The sequence below is a fragment of the Corvus cornix genome, chromosome 21, assembly GCF_000738735.6.
Source record: "Corvus cornix cornix isolate S_Up_H32 chromosome 21, ASM73873v5, whole genome shotgun sequence".
Classification (NCBI taxonomy): domain Eukaryota; kingdom Metazoa; phylum Chordata; class Aves; order Passeriformes; family Corvidae; genus Corvus; species Corvus cornix.
The window spans coordinates 5,059,893-5,082,446 of NC_046350.1; the positions used below are offsets into that span (position 1 = coordinate 5,059,893).

Sequence of the window (22,554 nt, forward strand, 5' to 3'; positions counted from 1 at the left end):
CCTTTTTTTTCCCCACACAGGGCAATCCTTCCCCACTGGGTTCTCCCATCCTGTGTGTCTGTGGCAGAAAAATAAAAGAAGAAGGAAAAAAAGACCGGCCTGGCCTTGTGATTTCTGTCCTGCTTAGCACAGAGAACAAGGGCAGGAAGGGGAGATTTGGGGAATAATCTCTGGTTTTTTAATAGATCCCAATGATTTAATTCAGGGGGACTCATTCGCTCAGTGGAAGAGTTAAATAAGGTGAATATTCTGAAATCAGGAGCATTTTTTAGGCATTTATGGGAGTAGAGCTGTGATATTACAATGAATTTATAGTGAGGGGATGTGGGGGATGCCTGCCCTGCTCCCACTGTCCCTTTCCCATTTATTTCACTGCTGTGTTTTCCTGCCTAAAATGGAGATTTTAGCTCAAACACCACCCCAAGGTGCACACTGCAGGCTGAGATGGGATTGCAGAAAAAGATTGACCCTTTTTCCTTAATTAACAAGAATTCAATGCTTAAATAGCTTCAAAAACCTGGGGCTGCTCTTTTATTACAACAGTGGGAGTCTTAAAATGGGAGTTCTAACAGATCAGTGACCTGTTAGGATTTATCCGTGATTTTATCAGCAGGAGCTCCCAGCAATTCCCTGTCCTACTGCCTCCAGGGGACACAGCAGCTCTGAGTGAGGGTGGACACCGAATTCCTGGGATCTCTCCCTTCTCTCTCCCCCTGTGGGTTCATCACCAGGTAAAAATTACCCCAGAAAGTTCAAATGTGAAATTAGGGACGTCATTAATGGCATGAGGGTGCTTAATTACCCCCAGAATTGCAGCACAAACCATCCCTGCCCAGGAGGTTCTGTCCTGGGACACCTGAACTCTGTGCCTTCACCTGGGCCTTGAGTTTTGTTTGGTTCCTGCTCCAAGCAGCTCTGAAAAATCGGATTTGACCTGGCTCTGGATTTATCCCCTCCCCTGGCGTTCATTCCTGTGGGGTTTTGTCACTGACTCCCTCTGGGGCCTGGATTTTTGCTGGAAGGGCCCAGCTCAGGTGGAAAAGCTCCATTTGGGGCAGGTGCTGATGTCCCAAGCCCTCAGGGGTGACCCTAAAGCAGAATTTGGGGGGCTGATTGCCCAACTCAGCAGGCTGGGGGAGGTTCTGGAATAAAGAGGAGTCTCCTAAACTCAAAATTAGTTCCTGCCCTCAGTGCAGAGAGCTCTGAGCTACCTCAGACTGGTTGGTTGTGCTTCCACGAGCTCAGAATCCATTTTATCCCACTAAAGGTGGCAGATTTTCCCCATCCCTGTCCTGAATTCCCAGCCCTCCTGTGCCAAATCTGACCACGAGACCAGAAATCACCTCCTGCCCCCTGGGCCTGGGCAGAGCATTTGATGCTCTGCCCCCAAATTGGCTCCTCCTGGAATTAAATTCCATGATGCAGTGATTTTTTGGGGGGCATTGAGGCCAGGATTAAGCAAATCAAACAAAATTAAGGCTCAAAATCAGGTTGGGGCTTGGCTCTCAGTGATGCCAGCAGCAAACTGAGGTCCCAAAATCATAATTTGCCTTTGTACATTCAGGTGTCTGGGCATTTAAGATGTTTAGAAACAACAGTCAGGCAAAAATGAACCCGAATATCAGCTGAAGGCAAAACAAAGTCACAAAGAACTCCCCAAATCTGTATTCCAGAGCCTTTTATTATTAAAAAAAATTTTAAAAAACAAAGCTTTTTGGGTTTCTTGTTTCCTGCAAGTCATAAACAACAGAGTAAAATGCTCCTGTGCAAAGTCACCATCAAAAATAAAGCTGTTTTTTGTATTTTATGTACAGATAAATTACTGTCAAATATTAACATGCTCTCTATTTGTAAACGGGCTGCAACAAAAACGCAGCACTGTGGCACCTTCCACAGAAATTGGATGCTTTTTCTGGCACCTAAAAAAGTTCCCAACCACATTTTCTTCTCTTTTCTTTCCCCCTGGGAGAGTCAGACCCACTGGGAGTGACCTGGGGTGAGTCCAGAAGCATCTCAGCAGCAGCATCCTGAGCCTTGGCCCCAAAGGGCAGCAGGAGAAGTTTCCTCTGCCTCTTGCCCTCCCTTCCCAGCCCCAAATCCTGCAAGGGTGAGGAGGTGTCTGGGAATTCAGGGTGGAATCAGAGCCCCCTCTTGCTTTGATCCCCTCAGGACAACCCTGGATGTGAAGCACGGGGCCAGGGAATGGTTTGGGGTTGGAAGGGGCCTAAAACCCATCCCATTCCAACCCCCTTTCCACTGTCCCACACACTGGAATTCTTCCCATGAAAAGCCAGTTCTGGAGGAGGTTTGTGAAATGTAGCTGGGCCTGGCTGGAGCCACAGAGGGGTTTCCTCACCAGGATTTATAAATTAAAGCTGGGAGCAGCCTTTGATGAGGATTCCCACAACAGAAGTGCAGCTCCCCCTTCCCAGAGACTCCCTGGGATCCAAAATCTCTGGCTGCAGGACTCAGGGATGTGCAGGGGGAACCTGCAGTGGCTGAGGGAGCATTGCCACGCTCAGCTGTGGATCCAGGATGTCCCTGTCCCCTTTCCAGCAGCATCAGGTGAATTCCAAGCTGCCACGCTCAGCTGTGGATCCAGGACATCGCTGGCACCCTTCCCACAGCATTAAGGGAATTCCAAGCCTCTCCATGCTCACAAAAGCCCCTCAGCTCTTCACTCCTGTCCCAAATCCTCCTCCTTGGTGCACCCAAACCCATCCAGCAGCACCTCTGGGCACCTCTGGGGCAGGGGCTGCAGCTGCAGCTCCCCTGTGCTGTCCCTCATTCCAGAGGGTCGGGCACCCTCCTCTCCCTTCCCAGGCTCTTCCTGCACCACCCTGTAGTTCTCCAGGGCCAGGCTGACACTGGGGATGGTGGGAGAGACCCTCAGGGTCTTCTTGGCCCTGAGCCTTTGGTAGCAGAAGAGGAGGGACAGGACCAAGGTGTCCACGAGCAGCTCGAACATCTCCACCACCGACAGCACCGAGGAGCCGAACCAGAGGCTCCACTGGCTCCCCATGCTGGACAGCAGCAGGTTCTCCTGGGGGAAAAGTCCAAAGTTTTCTTTATCAGGCACAGCAGAGCTCTGGGAACAGGAATTTTGCTGTTGGCACCCAGGGAGAATCGATGGGATTGTGGAAAAAGTGCAACTCCCAAAGTTTTCCTCAAGGAGGAGAATCCCATGGTGGCAGCTGTTAAAAGCCCTCCCTCCACGCACCCCAAGCACCCCAAAAGAAAGGCAGGGGACAGAGTTTGGCGTGGTGGAACCTACTGAGAGCAGAGGAGACTCGTTGACAGCCTGGTAGTTGAGCTGCTGGTAGAAGATGGTGACCTTGGCAATGTCCTTCCTGCAGGGCACAGAGGAGCAGTTGGCACTGGGGGGGCATTCCCTGGCTGGGAGGTGCTGCTGCTGCTCCAGGCTTTTGGGAAAAAAGAGCTTCCCCCACCCACACCGACTGAACCCTGAGGTTGTTCAACCAGAGCTTGGAAAAAAAACCTCAGTATTTCAGAGTTTTGTGAGGAAAAATTGGGAGTTGATTGGATTTTCCTGCCCATTTTCCTCTTGCCCTCCCTTGGCAGCCCCAAATCCTACAAGGATGAGGAGTTTAGCCCTGGTTTTACCTGTTGCTGGTGGAGTTGTAGCCATTCTGGTGCCTCAGAGCCTGGCGGACCCAGTCCTGCAGCAGAGGTTGGTTGTTATTGGAATATTTGTGATTGGAATATTTGTGATTGGAATATTTGTGATTGGAATGCTTGTTTTTATTGGAATGCTTGTTTTTATTGGAACCCCGCCTCATGAGGTTTTTTATGTTTAACACTTTTAAAACTGCAGTTTTTAAGCACTAAAATGTCAGTTTGGAGCAATTAAAAAGGCTGTAATTGATTGATTGATAACATAAAGGGAGAGCTATCAAATCCAAGCAATATTTGCCAGGATATCAAAGAAAAACTGAATTTTGAGGTGTTCACAACATTAAGTTCTGCCTTTAAAGGCAACCCCACCACACAGTTCCCTCTTTTAAAACATCCTGGCTGGATTTGCATCTCCATCATCACTCAGGTGAGTTAATTACCTGCTCATTAGAACATGAGAAATGAGGAGTTTACACCTCCCAAACAGCCACAGCATGGCTCCCACTGGGAGCAGAGCCAGGAACTCCAGTTTGGGGTGGGAACTGAGGGGATTGCTCAAGGAATTTGGGAATTAGAACAGGATTGAAGGAATTAGAACAGGACTGAAGCTCTGGGCTGTGGGAGCTGTCCCTGCCCGTGGAAGGGGTGGAATAAAATGAGATTTAAGATCCCTTCCAACCCCTTCCCAAACAGTCTGGGATTGTATCCTTCTGTTTAAGCACAGGATCATTCCCTAGGCCCACCTTTTGGGTGAGTTTGCTCGGAATTCAGGGGTTTTGTGCAGTACCTGGGATTTTGCTGAGGGCCACTTGGCTGTCCCAGCTGAGACCTTGTACAGGGATTCCCTGAGGAGAGAAAAAGCAGAGATTTTCACCATGGGGATCTTGGCATGGGGGAATTTAACAAAGCAGAAAATTCCTGGGGCAGCTCTTGAGAACCCTCCTGAGTCAGCTCACAAAACAAAACCAGAGGTTACCTGAAAATTGTTCAGGTAAATCAGAATGGTTCCCAAGTCCTGATAACACTGGGATGCACCCAAAATGAAAACATCTGACACTTTGTTTTAAAATTATCTTTTCATTTTGAAATTGGCAGTAAAAAAGGTGAAAATAAAGAATTCCAGGCTGAAAAGTGACACAAAGAGTTTGGGTTGGGCCTAATTAAACATTTCAGGGTGATTTAAATCTCTCTGGTGTCACAGATAAAGCTCTGATTTAATTTAACTTAATTTAATGCTCTCATCTTTTTGCTTTCTCAGCTCTGGGGTGCAAACATCAAACTGGAATCTCCCAATGCCAGTTGATCCATGAATTTTCCACTGAATTCCCTGCAGTTCCAGGTGTGTTTTCCCTTGCTGAGCCCTGCGTTTGGGACTCACCTGCATGGCTTGGGGCACTGGTCAAAGCAATTCAGGTGGTGATTCCTGAGCCTGTTGTAGAGCTGGTAAAAGCAGTGACCTGGAAAAAGGGATGGAAGGAACAGGCTCAGAGATTTCCTGAGCCTTTGGAATGATTCCAGAGGGGCACCGGAGTGCCAGGCACGGATCTGATCTGCTGAGGATGGGCCAAGCTTAAGGAGCAGAGGATTTAGGCAGAGATTTTGACTCATAATCCGAATTCAGAGCTTAAAATCATAAAACCACGGAATCCTGGGTTGGAAGGACCTTAAAGATCAATTCCCACCTCCTGCCCAGGCAGGGACCTTCTCCTATCCCAGGGTGCTCCAAACCTGGCCTTGGACATTTCCAGGGATGGGGCAGCCATAAAATCCCTGGGAATTCCATCCCAGGGCCTCCCCACCCTCCCAGGGAGGGATTTCATCCATAAATTTCCTACACCAGCATGGTGCTGAGGAGATGAAGGAGTTTAACCCTACATGAATGCCCTTAATCAGGATTTTTAAGCACTACTTGATATCCAAATGCCCAGGAAAGTGCCAGGGATCCAGCTGGGATTCAGGGATTCAAGGAATATCTGGAAAACGCTCTGAGGGACAGGGTGGGGTCACTGGGGTGTCTGTGCAGAGCCAGGAGTTGGCTCAGTGATCCTGTGGGTCCCTTGGAAGTCAGGATATTCTGTGAGTCCACGAATCCATGTGAGGGAAGAGCCTCAGCAGAGCATGGGCACAAAGTGGGAGTGATCCAAGGAGTCCCAGCAGCAGAGAGGGATTCAGGAATGTGTCCCCTTTTGCAGGGAAAAGCTCTTACCCCAGGCAGGCTGCTTGTTGTAGTCACAGTACTCAGCCCCAGCAGGCAGGGGGTAATAATAATACCCACAGCCACACTCCTGAACCATGATGTGCTGGAAGCAGGAATGCAGGCAGGCCTGCAAAAGAAAGAAGGCCAAAAAAAAAAAAAAAAATTGGATAAACCAAAGAAAACTCCCAATCTGTAGGATGCAGCTCTTAGGAGACAAGGCACAGATTTTGTTACAGCAAAAGGCACCAGCCACGAGGATGGGAAAGGTTTCCACTCCTCAGTGCTTGGCTTTACCCCTGCAAAGGCTGTTGGAGAATTTTCCCAGCTCCCTTTTCCGTGATGCTCAGTGACATCTCAGTGAAACAGCCCAGAAAAACAGAGCCAGGAGCAATTCCTGACACAAATAAAGCCCTGATGGGCAAAAATATCCTCCTAGAACACTTCAGCTGCCTTGAGTGCTCCCTGCCTGGTGTGAGAAGAGCCCCAGGTCTGGCACTGGGGATCCTCCACTCATTCCAGCACATCCCAGATTGTAACTCCTTTTGGATGGGCAGGGATCTCTCTGTTACCTCCAGCAGTGAAACTGCTCAGCCAGGAGAGCTCCCTAGACAGGAAGGAATGAGCTGCTCGCTCCTCATCCAGCCTGGCTGAGCTGGGCTGGGCTAAGCTGGGCTCAGCCAGGCCTGAGGCTGTACCTGCAGGGTGTAGGAGTTGTTGTAGAGCAGTTTCACGTCCACATCATCCCCATTAGTTGTGCATTTGCCATAATTGCCACCCAGGCGATTCACCTCGTCCTGTGGGGACAGAAAAGAGGCCTGGGTGATTAGCAGTGTTAATTGGGGCCAGCCAGCACCCTCTGAGCTTCACTGGAGGGAGCAGAGAAGGGCAGGAAGGGCAGGGAATTAAATGAGCAGCAGAGCTGGACCTGGATAAAAACCACAGGGAGTGACAGGGGAAAGGTGGGAGAGTGCAGGGGAATCCCAGAGTATTGGGAGGGACCCACAGGGATCACCCACAGCTCCTGGCCCTGCCCAGGACACCCCAAAATCCCACCCTGTGCCTGAGAGTGTTATCCAAACACTCCTGGAGCTCTTGGGGCCGTGCCTGTTCCCTGGGGAGCCTGGGCAGTGCCCAGCAGCCTCTGGGGGAAGAACCTTTCCCTGATCTCCAGCCCAACCCCTCCTGATTCAGCCCCCGTGGCTCAGCTGACCAACAGCAACACATCCTGTCCAAATAAATCCCTCCTGGATGTTCGTCCTGATCCCAATTCACCCAGGCAGCTCTTTGGGAAGAGCTGGGATGGGACTGGAGAGGTGCAAAACCCTCAAAAGTGTGAATCAAACGAGGCTCCAACATTTTGAGAGCCAAAAGGCCACGTTTGGGACCATTTGATTTGGCCCTGAGCACAGTGAAGCGAGGCAGGAGAGGAGCCCGAGGCTGCTGTGCGTCCCTGTGCCAGCAGGAGGGACATTCCCAGCCCCGGGGCAGTGCCAGACCTGCTGGATGCCGATGGTGGTGGCGATGCCCGGCCGGATGTCGAAGCCCTCGTGCTCCAGGAACGGGGTCTGGTTGTGGTTGTGGATCATCACCTTCACCCCCGCCACCGTGGACAGCAGGGGGATGTGATCCTTCTGCTCTGCCCTCAGGATAAGGGACAGCCCTGGCAAGCAGAGAGAGGGAAGTGTGGGACAGCTCGGGGTGAAAGAAGAACATCCTGAACTGTCAGCATTGATCAAATCCCTCATGGAGGAGCCATTTTTATTCCTTAGAAACCTGGTGGCAATGGCACCTATTCCAAACCTTCAACAACCCCATAATACTCTGCAATAACAACTGTAAGAATATTCTGCTTGAAAACAAAAAGAAGATTCTGCTTTTTTAAGCCCAGATGTGCCTGGCATGGCTGTCACATGTGGCAAGCCAATAATCTGTGCCACCAGACCAAAAAGGAGGCCTCAATATGTCAGTAAATCCTACACAGAAGCTATATTTAATTAATTCTATTAATTAATGCCCTTTCCCCCAGTTTGGCAGGTCACTCACCGTAAGGAATTCCTGGTTTTGTGGCTGTCCAGAAGGGATCTGTCCCCTTGCTGTTAAAAGTGTAGCAGCTCCCAAAAACTGGGTGGTGGAAGTGAACATAATCACTGGAACCGAGAGAGATCGGATGGGGTTTTAATGGTGAGTGTGGCAACACCTTAATTTAAAGCAGGATGCCTTTGGGATAATGGGAATGAGCTGTTAATTGCCTGCAAATCCCAATCTCCACACACCTGGGCCTGCAGGGCTCCCCATCGTACTGGCAGGAGTAAACCATGTCCTCGATGTGCTCCTCGTGCTGGGAGATGTTGATGATCACGGGCAGCTGGGACATGATGTTCATGTAGTGGAACCTGTACCACTCCAGGATGGCATCCATGCCCGAGGAATAGGTCTTGTAGAAGCAATTCCCACCTGTGGAATTGCACTGGGAGAGAGGGAAAGGCTCAGGGTGAGGCTGACAGGTCACAGGGAAAAGGAAATACTGGAGACAGGGGTGAGGGGAATCTCTGTTTTCCCAGAAAGTGAAAATTCTGATTATTTCAGGAATTTTCTCCTTGGAGCTGCTCCATCTTAGGGGGAAGGAGGCAGGAGGAGGGAGCTGAAGCTTGGGAGGAGGGATGACAGGGCTGGGAATTCTCTGCAGCTCATGAATCATGAGCAGAGCCCAGAGAGGCTTTCTCTGTTCTTACTCAGGGGAACACCCACAGGTTCTGGGGAAAGTTTGCCTGGTCAAGGACTCCAGGACAGAGCAGGGGTTCAATAATCACCCCAAAACTGCTGGTGAAGGACTCCAGGACAGAGCAGGGGTTCAATAATCACCCCAAAACTGCTGGTGAAGGACTCCAGGACATGGCAGGAGTTCAATAATCACCCCAAAATTGCTGGTGAAGGACTCCAGGACACGGCAGGGGTTCAATAATCACCCCAAAACTGCTGGTGAAGGACTCCAGGACACGGCAGGGGTTCAATAATCACCCCAAAAGTGCTGCTCTTTCCAGCCACATCAATCCCAGCTTCTGTTCCTGGGTCAGCACAAACTGATGGACAGGGATGGATTGAGGCAGGAATGGATGGAATAAGACAGGGATGGATGGGATGAGGCAGGGATGGATGAACTGTCCTGAAGCACTCCCAATCTCTCATTACCCAGCTCTGAAATCATCTCTTTTTTCAGTCTTTTTGGTTTTTTTTTTTAATGTACCTTTAAAGGCCCTGAGCAGCCTCACCTGGAGCTTCCACCCACACTTCCAGGAGCAAATTTAAGCCCAGATGGGGATCCCAGCCCTAATTTGGGCTGTGGGACTGGGCTGCTGCCTCACCACAGACTCAGTTTGTTACCCTGATCTTAAATTTCCCTCAGCTCCACAATTTCCCTGATGAGCTGGACTCTTGATTGGACCTGGACACCACTCAGGTATTTTGGGGTGAATCCCCATCCTGCCCTGCTGGAAGGCTCCCTCTGTCCATGAAGGAACACCCAGAGCTCCTTTCCCTGCCTGGATCCCGGTGAAATCCTGCCAGGACCCCACTCACCAGCCTGAAGCCCACGCTGGAATGTTTCTTCCCTGACCTGAGGTCCGACATCCTCAAGAGGGAGAAGTTTTGGCTCAGCTTGAAGCCCGACCTGCTGAGGTTGGCCAAGCCCTGGACGTGGATATTCCTGTCATTCATGTGGAATAACCTGGCTGAGGTGTTGATTCCATACAAGAAGGTGATGGATTCCTCTGCCATGCGATCCAGCTGCACCAGGTGTTCACTGACCAGCTCAAACCTGCCAGGAACAGAAGGAATTTGGGAACATTCACATTTCTATCAGAAAAAAAAGCACTTTGTGCCCTCACAGTATCCATGGAAAGGTTGTTCCTTGAAGTCTGGGGGAGAATATCTGGGAATTCTGGTGCCAATGCTCAGCAATACTTTATCAGCAGCTCCAGTGGCTGAATTTCCAGTTGTTGGAAACCTCAGACCTTGCAGCTGTGCAGAGCTGCACAAACTGGCCTTTCTGTCAGCAATTAGCTAATTATTCCAAGGCAATTACATAATTCCTTCACTATGTAACATGAAACTCCGTGCTAACTCGCCCCTGTCGCGTGAGCCTCATTGGACAAGCAGAGCCACACAGAATTCCATGGGGTTTGCCTCATTTACTGTGTTATTTCCACGTTTCTGTGGGACACCCAGGAGAGCTGCCTCTGACACGCACCATCCCAGAGCTCAGGAGCTGGCTTAGGAAGGAATCCATGGAGCAGCCACGTTTTTCAGGGAAAGGCTGATTTTATCAGAGCCCAAAATCAGCCAGCAGCTTCCACCAAGTGCCTCGGCTCCGGCTCCGTTCCCTCTGTCCTGACTCAGCGCATGGAATTCACTGCTACAAGTCCTTGCACAATTCCCAACAAGATCTTTATCTGGAAACCAGTTTGGAAACAACAACAACAGTCCCTTTCCAGCTGGGGCAGGCACAGGGACCTGGCTGCTTCTCCTGTGGGATGCATCCCAAACCTTTGGGACCATCCACGTGTGAGGGGAAGCAGATGGGGATGGCTGAAGGCAGAGAGATCCCTCTGTCCCTCCTGGGGGATGCACCCTAAACCTTCCCAAACCTTTGGGACCATCGAGCTGTGAGGGGAAGCAGCCCAGGTTACCTGTAGGGATCCTGGGGATGCATCCCTGACCCTTCCCAAAGCTTTGGGACCCTCCAGGTGTGCTGGGAAGCAGCCCAGGTTACCTGTAGGGATCCTGGGGGATGCACCCAGGGGGTCCCTGACCCTTCCCAAAGCTTTGGGACCCTCCAGGTGTGCTGGGAAGCAGCCCAGGTTACCTGTAGGGATCCTGGGGATGCATCCCTGACCCTTCCCAAAGCTTTGGGACCATCGAGGTGTGAGGGGAAGCAGCCCAGGTTACCTGTAGGGATCCTGGGGATGCATCCCTGACCCTTCCCAAAGCTTTGGGACCATCGAGCTGTGAGGGGAAGCAGCCCAGGTTACCTGTAGGGATCCTGGGGATGCATCCCTGACCCTTCCCAAAGCTTTGGGACCCTCCAGGTGTGCTGGGAAGCAGCCCAGGTTACCTGTAGGGATCCTGGGGGATGCACCCAGGGGGTCCCTGACCCTTCCAAAGCTTTGGGACCCTCCAGGTGTGCTGGGAAGCAGCCCAGGTTACCTGTAGGGATCCTGGGGATGCATCCCTGACCCTTCCCAAAGCTTTGGGACCATCGAGGTGTGAGGGGAAGCAGCCCAGGTTACCTGTAGGGATCCTGGGGATGCATCCCTGACCCTTCCCAAAGCTTTGGGACCATCGAGCTGTGAGGGGAAGCAGCCCAGGTTACCTGTAGGGATCCTGGGGATGCATCCCTGACCCTTCCCAAAGCTTTGGGACCATCCAGGTGTGCTGGGAAGCAGCCCAGGTTACCTGTAGGGATCCAGGTTGCAGATGGTGATGGCTGGGAACATTTTGGGCTCGGAGTGCATGGACATGGTGAGCACCACAGGGTAGGCCAAGTACTGGCTGAACATGAGGGCAAACTGCCAGTAGAGCATGCCAAAGCTGGCCAGCAGCAGCAGGGTCCAAAAAGCCGTTTTCATGCGGTTGCTGTCGGAGCACACGAGGCGGATGGTGCCGTGGATCGTGGTGTTTTTGCAGAAAAACTCAAACATCTCCTTGAAGGAGTCGTAAAACTCGATCAGGCCTTCCTGCCTCTCTTCCTCTCCTCGTGCCAGCTCCTGCTCCATCCTCTAAGTGTCTTTCTGGGCATGGAAAAGATGGAAAAAATCTTATTAATCTGAGGGGAAGACTCTTCTGAACAGGTCTTTTCCAAAGAGGCCTCTTCCAAAGATCCTCCCTTGGTGGGAGAATTCAGAGTGGGAAGAACATCATGGAATCCATGAGGGGAAAAAAACCCAGATGAACACACCAAAGAGACCTTTTCCAAAGGGGCCTCTTCCAAACAAGCCCCAAATAGGTTTGCAATCAGAAAAACCCAACAAGAACTGAGCAGAATCTGGATCCAGGCAGGAGCAAAGAGCTCAGACTGTGCTGCTGCTGAAGAAACACGAGGTGTTTGCCCACAGTTCCATAGGATTTCTCTGCCAGTGTGGGTTTGTGAGTAATGCTGGGAAGTTTGAGGCCAAAAAGGGTGGGGAATTTTTGTCTTTCTAAGAACTCCAAGGAGCAGGGTTTAATCCTGAAGTGTTGACTCATTGGGCATCCATACAGATTTATAAATCATGATTAGGGGAATATTTCTAGTGGAATATTCTGGTTTATGGGCCTAAAACAAGACTGGCTTAGAACTACTACTATGGCTTCATCCTTAAGGAATTGGGATAAATCCAGCTTTGAACTGGATAAATTAGAACCTGGTTGTTCGTTTTTGCTGTAGGATCTCCCATTCTGTAGAATAAACAGGATTCATTTACCTCTGAACTCTCCTCCAAGATGAAATACAGGGGGTGTTGCAGAGTCCAGACAGGAATTTAGGGATGGAAGTGGAGAAAAACACCTCAGTTGGAACCACAGAGGGGATGAGCCAAATTAGGGTGTGGATAAAGCCTTGTAGGTAGCACTGAAAAGAAAATGATCTCAGGGTGTTTCTGGAGAGCACCAAAATATTAATTAATATTATTAACAGCTATTTTGCCACAGAAATAGGAATTTAAGGCTTCTCTGTGTTTTACAGCAGTGAAAAGGAAGCACAGAAATTGAAAATCACTCAAAAGAGTGGCATAAATCCAAATAAAAACCCCCATTTCCTTTGTTGCAGTAATTAAAACACCTCCTGTGCTACTCCAGAGATAATTCCAGCCTTGCTGAGGATGTGTCCCGGGCTCTGGTGCCAGTTTGGGACACATTGTTGTCACATTTTCATGTCCAGAACATGACACCGTGTGTTGTGAGGTGTGAGTTTCCAACATTACAGCAGCCCTGAGTCACCCTGCCCATCATGTCATTAAGAGAAGTTTACTGAGTCCAAACTTTGGGGCAACCTTAGCTCCAAATAAAAAAAAAAACTTAGGGATGCAGGGATAGAGTTTGGGAATGAGGAGAGCAGAAGTCACTAAAGAATTGTTGCAAGAGGCTCTGTGATAATGGAATTAAAGCTCAGAGTCTTTATCAGTGAGAAAAATGTGGAATAAAAGGCCAGAATTACCCAAAGTGAATGCTAAAAGGATTTATCAAAGACAGATTTTTTTTAATGTCTATTTGTGACTCTAAAACCCCCAGACAAAGCCTGGTTTTCAGAAACAATTCAGAGTTTTCAGGCGTTGTCAGTGGGATTTTAAGTTTCTGGCTCATTCATCCCATTTAAATCTGCATTGTTAAAATAATTAGAATGAAAAAGAAATAGAAAGCAAAATAATCCCGAGGTAATGTGGAAAACAGCACACCCCCATATTTATAGCTACAAATGAATAATAGATCTAAAAATACACATTTAACAATCAAATTATAACCAAATTCCAGCCCCTCCCCACTGTACCTTGGCAGAAACTCTGATCTCTGAGTGTTCAGAGAAGCCACTAAACCCAGCCCTGGGCTTAATCCTGAGCAGAAGTGCTGGCCCAAAACTCTGGGATTTGGGAGTGCAGAGGCCTTGGGAGCTGTCCAGCCTATATGGATCCAATCTGTGACATCAAAGGGGGCAGGACTTGAGGAACAGATCATGGAAATTATTCAAAGCATGATCCAGGGAATAATAGGAAGTGAATAAACTGGCCAGACGGGTTAACACGAAGCTTACACCGGAGTTAAGCTCGGTTTAAGTGCTGCTGGCGTGCTCATCTTTGGTTTTTCCCCTCCTGATTAGAGTGGATTCTTAGCTATCATTTCTAGGGAAATAACCAGGGATTCCAGGATGTTCTTCCCACTCGGGATTTCTCCATCTAGGCAGGATATTTCTGCCTTCTTTCCTTGTTTTCCAGAGCCTGGCAGGATGCCAGGGTGTGCTTGAGGAATTGCATTCCTCAGTGTAATCTCAATTGATCAGCTACTCCAAGGCACACATGGATTTCCTCCTGCTTCTCCAAGAATATTGCTCATCCCATCCCATCCCCAGCCAGGATTCAGGTGTTGAGATGGGAACAGAACCAAATCAACCCCGTTTAAATCAGGTTTTAGGAGGTGGTTTAGTTAAAGAGTTGCAGAAGTGATGGAGAAATGGATTCATTGGAAGGATGAAAATTCCCATAATTATTTCTGATACTTTCCCACGTGGAAAGCAGCTCTGCAGGAAGTTTTTTATACGAATATTTGGGATCCAGATGAAGTTTAGAGCCACAAAAAAGAGCCTGCCTTTCCAAATTGGGTTTTCTCTCCCACTGGAAGCTATGAAATATCAGCATTTGCAAAAAATAAAAAAGATGGAGATTTTTTCTTGTGAAATTTGATTCAGAAAGAAGGGAGAAAGGACAAAGATGAAGGGAAACAAACTCCCCTGATTTTGACTGATTTGATTGATTTATGCTGGATTTTGCTTTAGAAACCCCAAACCACATAGAATGTTCCCCTCCAATTTTCCAATTATTATTTAAAAAACTCAAATCCTATTAACCAGCTGCTATTACTCTGTTCCACCCCTCTTCAATATTACAAGGAATTTTCAAAACACATATCTGGAACCTGGTTTAAATTTTAAAAAACCCTGGTATTTTGGAAACTTTTGATTAAAAGAGAAACCCAACTGAATGAAGAGCTGCAGCAGAGCCACGTGAAGAGTTCATTAGCTAAAATCTCATTAAAAAACTCCCAGCACTGGAAGCCTCATTCTGTCACGTTCGTGTCTCTGTCCCCCACCCTTCCTTCTCTCTCCATTCCACGTTGTGCAATGCAAAATGGCAACAATAAATCTGTGACAATGGAATTATTGCACAAGGAGCAGGCACAAGACAGCTCCTGTTGCCTCATGATGGTGCAGAGATTCCCTGGCAGCACCTCAGAAAAATCCCTTCAGAGTTTCCTCCAGGAATTTTTTTTTTTCCTGCAGGAAATGGGGAAAAACTGGATCAATATCCCTCCAAAAAAGATCCCAGTTCTGTTGGCTCATAGTCCTGGATCCTGAAGTGGGAGGAGCAGGGAGAAAAAAAAACCTCCTTTGCTGCTTAAAAATGTGGTGTTTCTTTCAAAATGCAGAGATTGTGGAGATAAGAGCCCTGAGAAAGTCCTGGGGGGTTGCAGGGCTGTAATTACCCTGAGTAAGGCTGAAAATGTTGATTAGGGCTGGGAAGGAGAAAATGCTTTGTGTGTCCTGAGGAGCAGCAACTCTGGGCAAGTACAGAAGGTTGCTTTTCCCACTGGGTGTTTTTAATTTGTTGGTTTTAATGGAATCACATCCAATTTAATTGATAAAAACAGCAGAGATAAAGAAAATTAAGGAATTTTGCCATTTGGCTTGGAAGCTTTCACATATGAACTGTGCAAACCCTGTCCTTGGCCCTACACTTGATTATTATTATACCATAATATATTATAATGTTTATTTTACAGGCTCAGATGGATGATAAAATGATTCTCAGCTATTTGATAAGACTATTGAAGCAGAAATAAATATCAGATTATAAAAAGATGCCAGTATCAGCCAGGCACAATAGCAGGAGAGGCACATGGATTATCCTGTAGGAGATTTTAGTTCCTTCACCTAGAAGTGACGCAGTAAATTCATGTTCCTTGTGGGATGGACTCAAGAAATCAGGGAAATCTTCTGCCAGACAATCAATTTTTAAATTCTTGAATGTTTTCTTACAGCTGGTGCACATGAAAAATGTTTTGTAGAGGCTTGAGTGAAAGAGAGAAGCTCAGGGATGTTTTCCACAGCCTCTCTTGCCATGCCTGGCTCATCCTTTAGAACTCAAATATTAAAATATTTTGCCCACTATCATTGAAAATGTCCCAAAGAAGAACTTGTGAGGTCTTTGAGGAGGCTCTGACTGGGCAGAGGTGTGAAAATCCCACCTGAGCTCATTCCAGCCTCTCCTTCCTGCAGCCTTTCCCAGCTGCTTGAACATTGAGGGGCCTAAAACCAAAGCCCCACCTGAAGGGACCCCGGAAAATCCCAATTCCAGCGGCTTTCCCTGGGCCTCACCACACGGAGGCTCCGCTGTAATTTGCTGCCCACTGACCACAAAACTCTCCTTGGGATGAACTTTCTCCCTCACTGCATTTGTTCCACATTATCCTGCTCTCCCACAGTTTCCTGACTTTCCACTGCTGTCTCTCCCAGAGGTTCCCACTTTTCCCTCTGGATTGTGAATGGAATGCAGCCCTGGGCATCCCCTCCCTGGAGCAGAGGTGGGGATGTGGAGCAGGGATAAATCCTGCCTTCAGGAGGTTTTGCAGACAGTTTAATCTCCATTTGAGCAGATCTGGCTTTACTTCCTGCACGAATGGAGTTTATTCCCCAGGAACGCCCCAGGTTACTCTGCCAAACCCTCTTCCCACATTTTGTCCCCTCACACACCACCCCAGTTCTCCTCTCTGGAATGAGTTCTGTCTCTGGTTTTGTGGGGCCTCCCTCTCCCTGCTTTCTTGACGGCCACTGGATCAGCCAGTCCATCCCTCCTCCCACTCCAAACTCCTGTGGGCAACTCCAGGAACAGGAACCTCCCAGTGCTCCCTCTTTCCGCTCCCAGCAGGCTCTGCCTCCTCTGTTTTTCCCAGTCCTTGCTCTCCCAAACCTCTGTCATCCTTACAAAGCAGAATTCCAGTTTATTCAGGAGGCAGAACAAAGGCAGTGCCTGCCCTGGAGAGCTTCCAGATGTTGCTTCACATCTCCCTCTGATCCTGCCCTAAAAGTGCTGCTGAATTCCTCTGGTTTCTGGATGTTTTCCTCGTCTCCTGGAATGTCTGTGGAGCTCTGCACACCAACATTTCCTCTGACAATCCCTGAATCTCCTTTTGTGGCATGCTTTGAGGCCTGGCTGGGGGATCTCTCTGGAAATCCCATGGATTTGTGCCTGCAGAATCAGGATGGCCCCGGTGTTGCAGCGTGTCCCTTCTGCCAGAGCAGCTCCCAACGCTGCCAAACATGCTCCAGGCAGAGGTGAACACCCCTGAACCTGTGCTGGGCTCCCTGTGCCATGCTTTTATCCCCAGTTTTCCAAAATAAAGCTCCCTGGCACATCCTCTCAAGCCCAGCAATGAGCACATGAATAATCTGCTAATCACCAGCCGTGTAAATATTCCTTAATTACCCCTCTGGAATGAGGAGGCTCCACGTCAGCCCTGCCCTCGGTGCAGCCTCCAGCAGAGGGTTAAAATCCAGCCTCAGCACCAAAAAGAATCCTGCAGGCTCCCGGGATGACCAAGCATTCATTTCCACTCACTCACCTTTCTGAGTAAGGTGGCTGCAGCTGCTCCTGGCATCCCTTTGGGATAACACTTCCTAGTTTTGTTTTTTTGGCTTCTCTTCCTCTTCTGGTTTCTTTACTCCCAGCTCTTCATCAGCGCTGTGCCCCCACTCCAGACCTGTCCCCCAAAGATTCACAGGATGAGATCCTGCTTGCTGGTGGATGGGTTTTTGTCCTGCTCCAGCTCCGCTGCAGGATCTGTAGGAATTCTGAGGCAATCAGGGCTGGCAGGGGTTGGAGAACACCAGCAAAACCTTCTTGCTCTGTGGACATGCAAGATGCAACCATCCTGGAATCCCAGGTACCATCACTCCGTCCTGAATGAAGCCAAAAATTCCCAAGCAGTGCCTCAAACGCCTGGAAAAAAGAGGTGGAGAGCGCTCCTGGCTCCTGGAATAGTCCCCAAACCTTGGTTCCCAACACTTAGCAGCAATTCCCAGGGGTTAATCAATCCAGGAACTTCAGCCTTTCCCGCTGGGAACTGGAACAGATGTCAACAAGAGGAAGAGGTGCTCCAGTGTGGCACCAAGGGAAGGAGGGGATGAAGAAACCGGGAACAAACTGCGCAAGGGCAAAACAGTCATTAGCAAATCCTAATTGAAACCAGCTATTACATAAGTGCCTGTGTCAGCTGCCATTCCTCTCCCGACGGGGGCTTTTCTTTAGGATAAATCCAGCTGCAATGCCGTGTTTTCCATCTGGAGGATTTCTTCACCTTCTCCCACAGCAGTGCTGTCCACGGCGGAGTTGGGAATTGCAAACGAACAGCTCTGGAAGAAGTTGGAAAAGCCCAGGAATATTTCCCTGGATGCAGGGAAAGCCTCAGGGAAGTGGTGTGGCTTGGAAAAAAGAGATCATTTTGAAGCCTTTAAAAATGCTGCTAAAGGCAATCCAAACCACCAGGCCAATGCAACGGCTGAGGTGAATTAGTTTGGAATCATTCAAACCTGCAGGAATTATTTGGGAGACCCCAAAACCCCTGCTGTGCTCAGGGTCTGTCTGCTCTGATGGTAGGGGGGGGGGGTGTTTATTTACATTCTTTCCATACATGAAGTATGGAAAGCACCAGATAACCCTTAAGATTTGCTATTAAAAACCTGGTTTTAATTCTTTTCATGCCCCAAAAAGACTTTACTCATCAGTCAAAGAATAAAAATGCTGCCACGTGACTGCCAGGCCCCATTTCCTCCATGAGTAACACGGAGTGAGGAGGGCACCTGAACAGCACAAATATTCCTGGTCTGACCTGTCTGATCAGCACCAGCAGAAATCCCCAAACCAACCCCAAAAGGGATGCATCAGGAGTGGTTTGTGAGCTTGGGGATGCTCTTAGGGACACTTGGGAGTGCCATGACAAAGGGAATGGCTTCAAAGATGGGATATTGGGAAGGAATTCTTGGCTGGGAGGGTGGGGAGGCCCTAGGATGGATTTTCCAGAGGAATTGTGGCTGCCCCATCTGTGGAAAGGTCCAAGGCCAGGCTGGAGCAGCCTGGGGTAGGAGAAGGTGTTGGGGTTGGAGCTGGATGGGCTTTAAGGTCCCTCCAACCCAAACCAGTGAGGGATTCAGTGTTTTCTCACTGGATTGACCCTAAAGGCAGAACTCTACAAATCCTTCACAATATTTTGTTTCAATTCACATCCTGTTTGCCAAGGGGATTTGGACCATTTTCCAGCACATTTAAAGGAAAAGGACCAAAAAACTCCCAGACAAAACAAACAACAAACACAGAAGAAGAGATTTAATTTCCCTACTCACCAGAAGCACAAAAGCAGTGGCAATAAATCCCCAAATTCCCAACTCTCTTCCAGCAGAGCCTGTAAAAACCCAACTGGGAAGCTGTGAACTCTTGAACTCTTCCCTTCCCTGGCTGTGCAACCTTGGACAAATCTTTTTCCCCCGTCCCTGTTGCTTCACCCATGAGGCAGCCCTGATGACACGGGCAGCATTGTTCAGGGGTTAATTGGTAAATTGTTAATTGGTGTTTGTCCAGAGCCCTGGTGATGTCACCTGCCCTGGGACGGCTTTGCCACTGCTCCGTAATTGCACCAGGACACGTTTGGGTCATTCCACCCTCGTTAAAAAGATGTTTTTATGGGATATTCCTCGAGCTCAGCTGGCATTTGGAGAGGCTGTGCCTGCTCCTCTGTTCTTTGGGATTATTTTGTGCTTTCCAAAGGGTGCTGGGAGCATCAGATCCCAAATTTTTTGGCTTCCAGACATTTCCATGAGCTCCTTGCAGTGCCCATTGCTCAATGTCAAGGACTTTCTTCTCACTCCAGCAGCACCAGAACATCAGATCTGGAGATTATTTTCACTTCCAGGCCTGTTTGGCAGAGATCTGGAGATCAGGAACACTTGTAATTTGAATTTCCTGTGCAATCCATTTCATTTGCCTCCAGAAGGGAAAGTTTAGAGCCTTTCCCTGCTGTTTTTCCTGACATTCTGAATTTCTTGGAGAGGTGAATTCACTCCTCACACAAGCACTGACTTAAACTACAATACTTTTTGTATTCCTTTTGAAAATTACAATGCCCTGGTTTTCCTCATTATCCCTGGCATTTTTTCCTGGTTTTCTCCATTATCCCTGGCATTTTTGCCAGAGTTTTCCAGCAGGTTTGGGGAGCAAACCTCAAATTCCCATCCTATCCCATGAAAAACCTGGATGTTGATTTTGACTTGATGGATCAGCAGCTCTAGGGATGAACAAAATGGATCCATCCCAGAGTTCAGAGCATCCCTCAGGAGAAAACTCTCCAGGATACTCTGCCATGAATATTCCCTATAAATTGAGAGGTGGGACATCATTCTGTTACTCTCCTCCTGCCTTGCCCTTATTTTAATGTATTTTTGTTATTAAATTGCCCAGAGACCAGGCTGGAAAAGAGAAATTCTGGGAATTATTTGTACCAGTACCTCCAAAATTCTTCTTCAAAGAAGCAGCAGCTCCACAACTGCATCAAAGAGGGGAACTTTTATCCACTCCTGGCTGAAAAATACTGGGATGTGCTCCTGGATTCCGATCCAGCCATTCTGGAGGCATAAAATCAAAAAAACTGATTAGGAGGAGTGGGAGAGCAGGGATTTACAGGGAGTATTTTATCATTGAAAGGCTCAATTCCTGCTGTTAACACTGGAAATTATTCCTTTGGCTCGAGGGAGGGGAGTATTTGCCCAAAAATTGAGGAAAGCAGCTCATTTTGTGAGGGAAACAAAGCCCTGCTCAGCTCAGCAAGGATCTTCTAAATTCTTCTTCTATTCTATTATTCTGCTTTAAACCATTCAGAATATTTTGTCACAAAAACTCGCTATGGAATTCCAACTGATCCCATGAAGAATGCTTTTCTGTGAAGATTCCCTGGCTTTGAAGGAAGTTTGGGAATAAAGAAACCCCGGGCATTGGGATGCCTTTGGAAGGGACACATAAATTAATAAATTAATGATGTTTTAATCCCAGGAACTGGGGATGGAGAGCTCAAATGCCATGGGAGAGCACGTGGGAGCAGGGAAAGGCTGCCAGGGAAAGTGATGGAATGTCACAGCAGGTGGCTTTGCACCTCCAGGTGATGTCACTGCCAGGCCACTGATGGCTCCAATTATCCCTTGGGAAAGGCAGGATGGGAGCTGGATCCTCGGGATGGAGCTGCTCAGCCAGCACAGGGGGGATAAATAAGGAAGAGGATGGAGCTTTCCTCTTCCTGAGTCAGGAAAACGCCAGGATCACGCCAGGATCACGCCAGGATCATTTCCTCCCTCCCAGCACCAAGGTCACGCCCGACCTCAGCTCAGGAGAGGAAATCAAAGGAAAAAATGCTCTGATTCCAGCAAAATTATCAGGGATTTAGCAATGCTTGGCTTTAATTGCTGTCATTTAATATGGGTCACCCCAGGCTGGCTGCTGTGCTGCTCAGCCAGGAGGAAAGGGAGGAAATCCCAGCGGGAATGATGGCTGGGAATGTGAACTTGTCCTATAAATGAACAACATTGATTGTTATCATGGCAGCAGCGATGATGGAAAAGAAAGGTGGTGATGATTCACCCAGGTGGGACCTTTGCTCCAGAGAGCTCAGCCTGGGTGACACCAAAGGATGAATCAGTGAAGCTGGATAAATCCAATTATCCCTTCTTTAGACAGGCATTTAGAAAAATGGGAGCTTTGCAACGATTTCCTCGTGCTCAGCGATGAATCAGAGAGACTCAGAGCCCTCCTCTGGCACTCAGAGGGTCAAAGATGTTTATGAGCAAGGTTTGAGTTTCTGTTGAGAAAAAGAAGAATGGAACGGGTTTGGGGGATTCTGGAAAAGAAAACAATTCTGCTAGATAATAATCTATTGTATTTCTGTGACAAAACACTGACCACAGGGAAATTTTTTCAGTAAAAGCCACTCTGGTAAAGGAATAAAACCACTCGGGAGGACAAAAATCCCAAAAAGAAGAAAAAGAAGACACCTCTAAATTGCTTTTTGGGCAAAGATTAAAGGAGCACTGACTCAGGAGCACTTTATGAGAAATTCGTAACAAAAATTCAAGGAAATGGGGCTATTTCAGACGGGAAAGGTGCTTTAATGCAAATGCCACTGCTCAGAGCTGGCAGTGATGCATGTCCCATGCACCTGGAACTGGAAGGGAATTCACGAAGGCAGGATGTGATTATTTGAAATAACCTGTGCTCTTTTGGCCAGGAATCTCTCTTGGGTTGGATGCAAGCTCAGATTTTTTGGGAAATCTGTCCTAGGGCCTCAACACCCCCACAGGGAAGGATTTCTTCCCAGTATCTACCTAAATCTTAACGCCGTTCCCCCTTGTCCTGTCACTCCATGCTCTTGTAAACAGCCTCTCTCCATCTTTCGTTTATGCACACCGGGAATCCGAGGAAAATATTCAGATTTATAGCAAAAAAAAAAAGCCTATGGCCAATCCCTCAGGAAAGAAAAATCAGACAACGCCGTGATCCCTTCCAAATACAGCACTGAGCTGGACTCCCATGGTCTTTGTGAGTCCCTCCCCACCCAGCAGTTGTCACAGCCAGAGCTCCGGGAGCGTTTGGACAACGCTCCCATGCCCAGGGTGGGATTGCTGGGCAGGACTCGATCATCCTGCGGCTCCCTTCCAGCTCGGGACGTGCCGCGATCGCGTATTTCTGTCACTTTATATCGCGACAAGGAGCGAGTAACCGCGCGCCTCTCCTCCCCTCAGCGTTTCCCGCCAGGGCGGACCGGAAGCGGAAGCAGAACCCGCCGCGAGGCCGCGCGCGCGCCCCGGAAGCGCCGCCTCTCCTTCCCGGAAGCGCCGCCCCGCGCCGCCATCTTGGCTGGAGCCGTGAGGGAGCCGCGGCCGCCGC

General features: G+C 48.7%; 1 protein-coding gene across 3 annotated transcripts; it reads right to left on the bottom strand.

The window, feature by feature from the left end:
• Positions 1–1,661: 1,661 nt before the first annotated feature.
• SCNN1D (sodium channel epithelial 1 subunit delta) lies at positions 1,662–18,892 on the bottom strand. Of its 3 annotated transcripts, XM_010405896.4 has the most exons (13): positions 17,195–18,890; positions 11,285–11,619; positions 9,410–9,647; positions 8,107–8,300; positions 7,877–7,980; positions 7,330–7,493; positions 6,529–6,627; positions 5,843–5,960; positions 5,015–5,093; positions 4,424–4,481; positions 3,625–3,680; positions 3,275–3,350; positions 1,662–3,043 (listed from the first exon to the last, which is right to left on the bottom strand). In XM_010405896.4, the coding sequence occupies exons 2-13, from the start codon at positions 11,602–11,604 to the stop codon at positions 2,678–2,680; spliced, it is 1,872 nt and encodes a 623-aa protein (XP_010404198.2). In that variant the 5' UTR covers positions 11,605–11,619; positions 17,195–18,890; the 3' UTR covers positions 1,662–2,677. The 3 variants fall into 3 exon arrangements, with proteins under 3 accessions (XP_010404198.2, XP_019145331.2, XP_039419867.1); XM_019289786.3 differs by having other exon boundaries at positions 1,662–3,350; positions 17,195–18,892; XM_039563933.1 differs by lacking the exon at positions 17,195–18,890 and adding an exon at positions 12,292–12,795 and having other exon boundaries at positions 1,662–3,350.
• Positions 18,893–22,554: the final 3,662 nt, after the last annotated feature.

Bases quoted from the DNA above. Each gene is read 5' to 3' on its own strand.
- SCNN1D (XM_019289786.3), bottom strand. From the start codon at position 11,604: ATGGAGCAGGAGCTGGCACGAGGAGAGGAAGAGAGGCAGGAAGGCCTG. The intron at 7,981-8,106 runs GTGTGTGGAGAT...TCTCGGTTCCAG, and splicing joins GGGGAGCCCTGCAGGCCCAG to TGATTATGTTCACTTCCACC. The intron at 5,094-5,842 runs GTAAGAGCTTTT...CCCTTTTTCCAG, and splicing joins CAACAAGCAGCCTGCCTGGG to GTCACTGCTTTTACCAGCTC.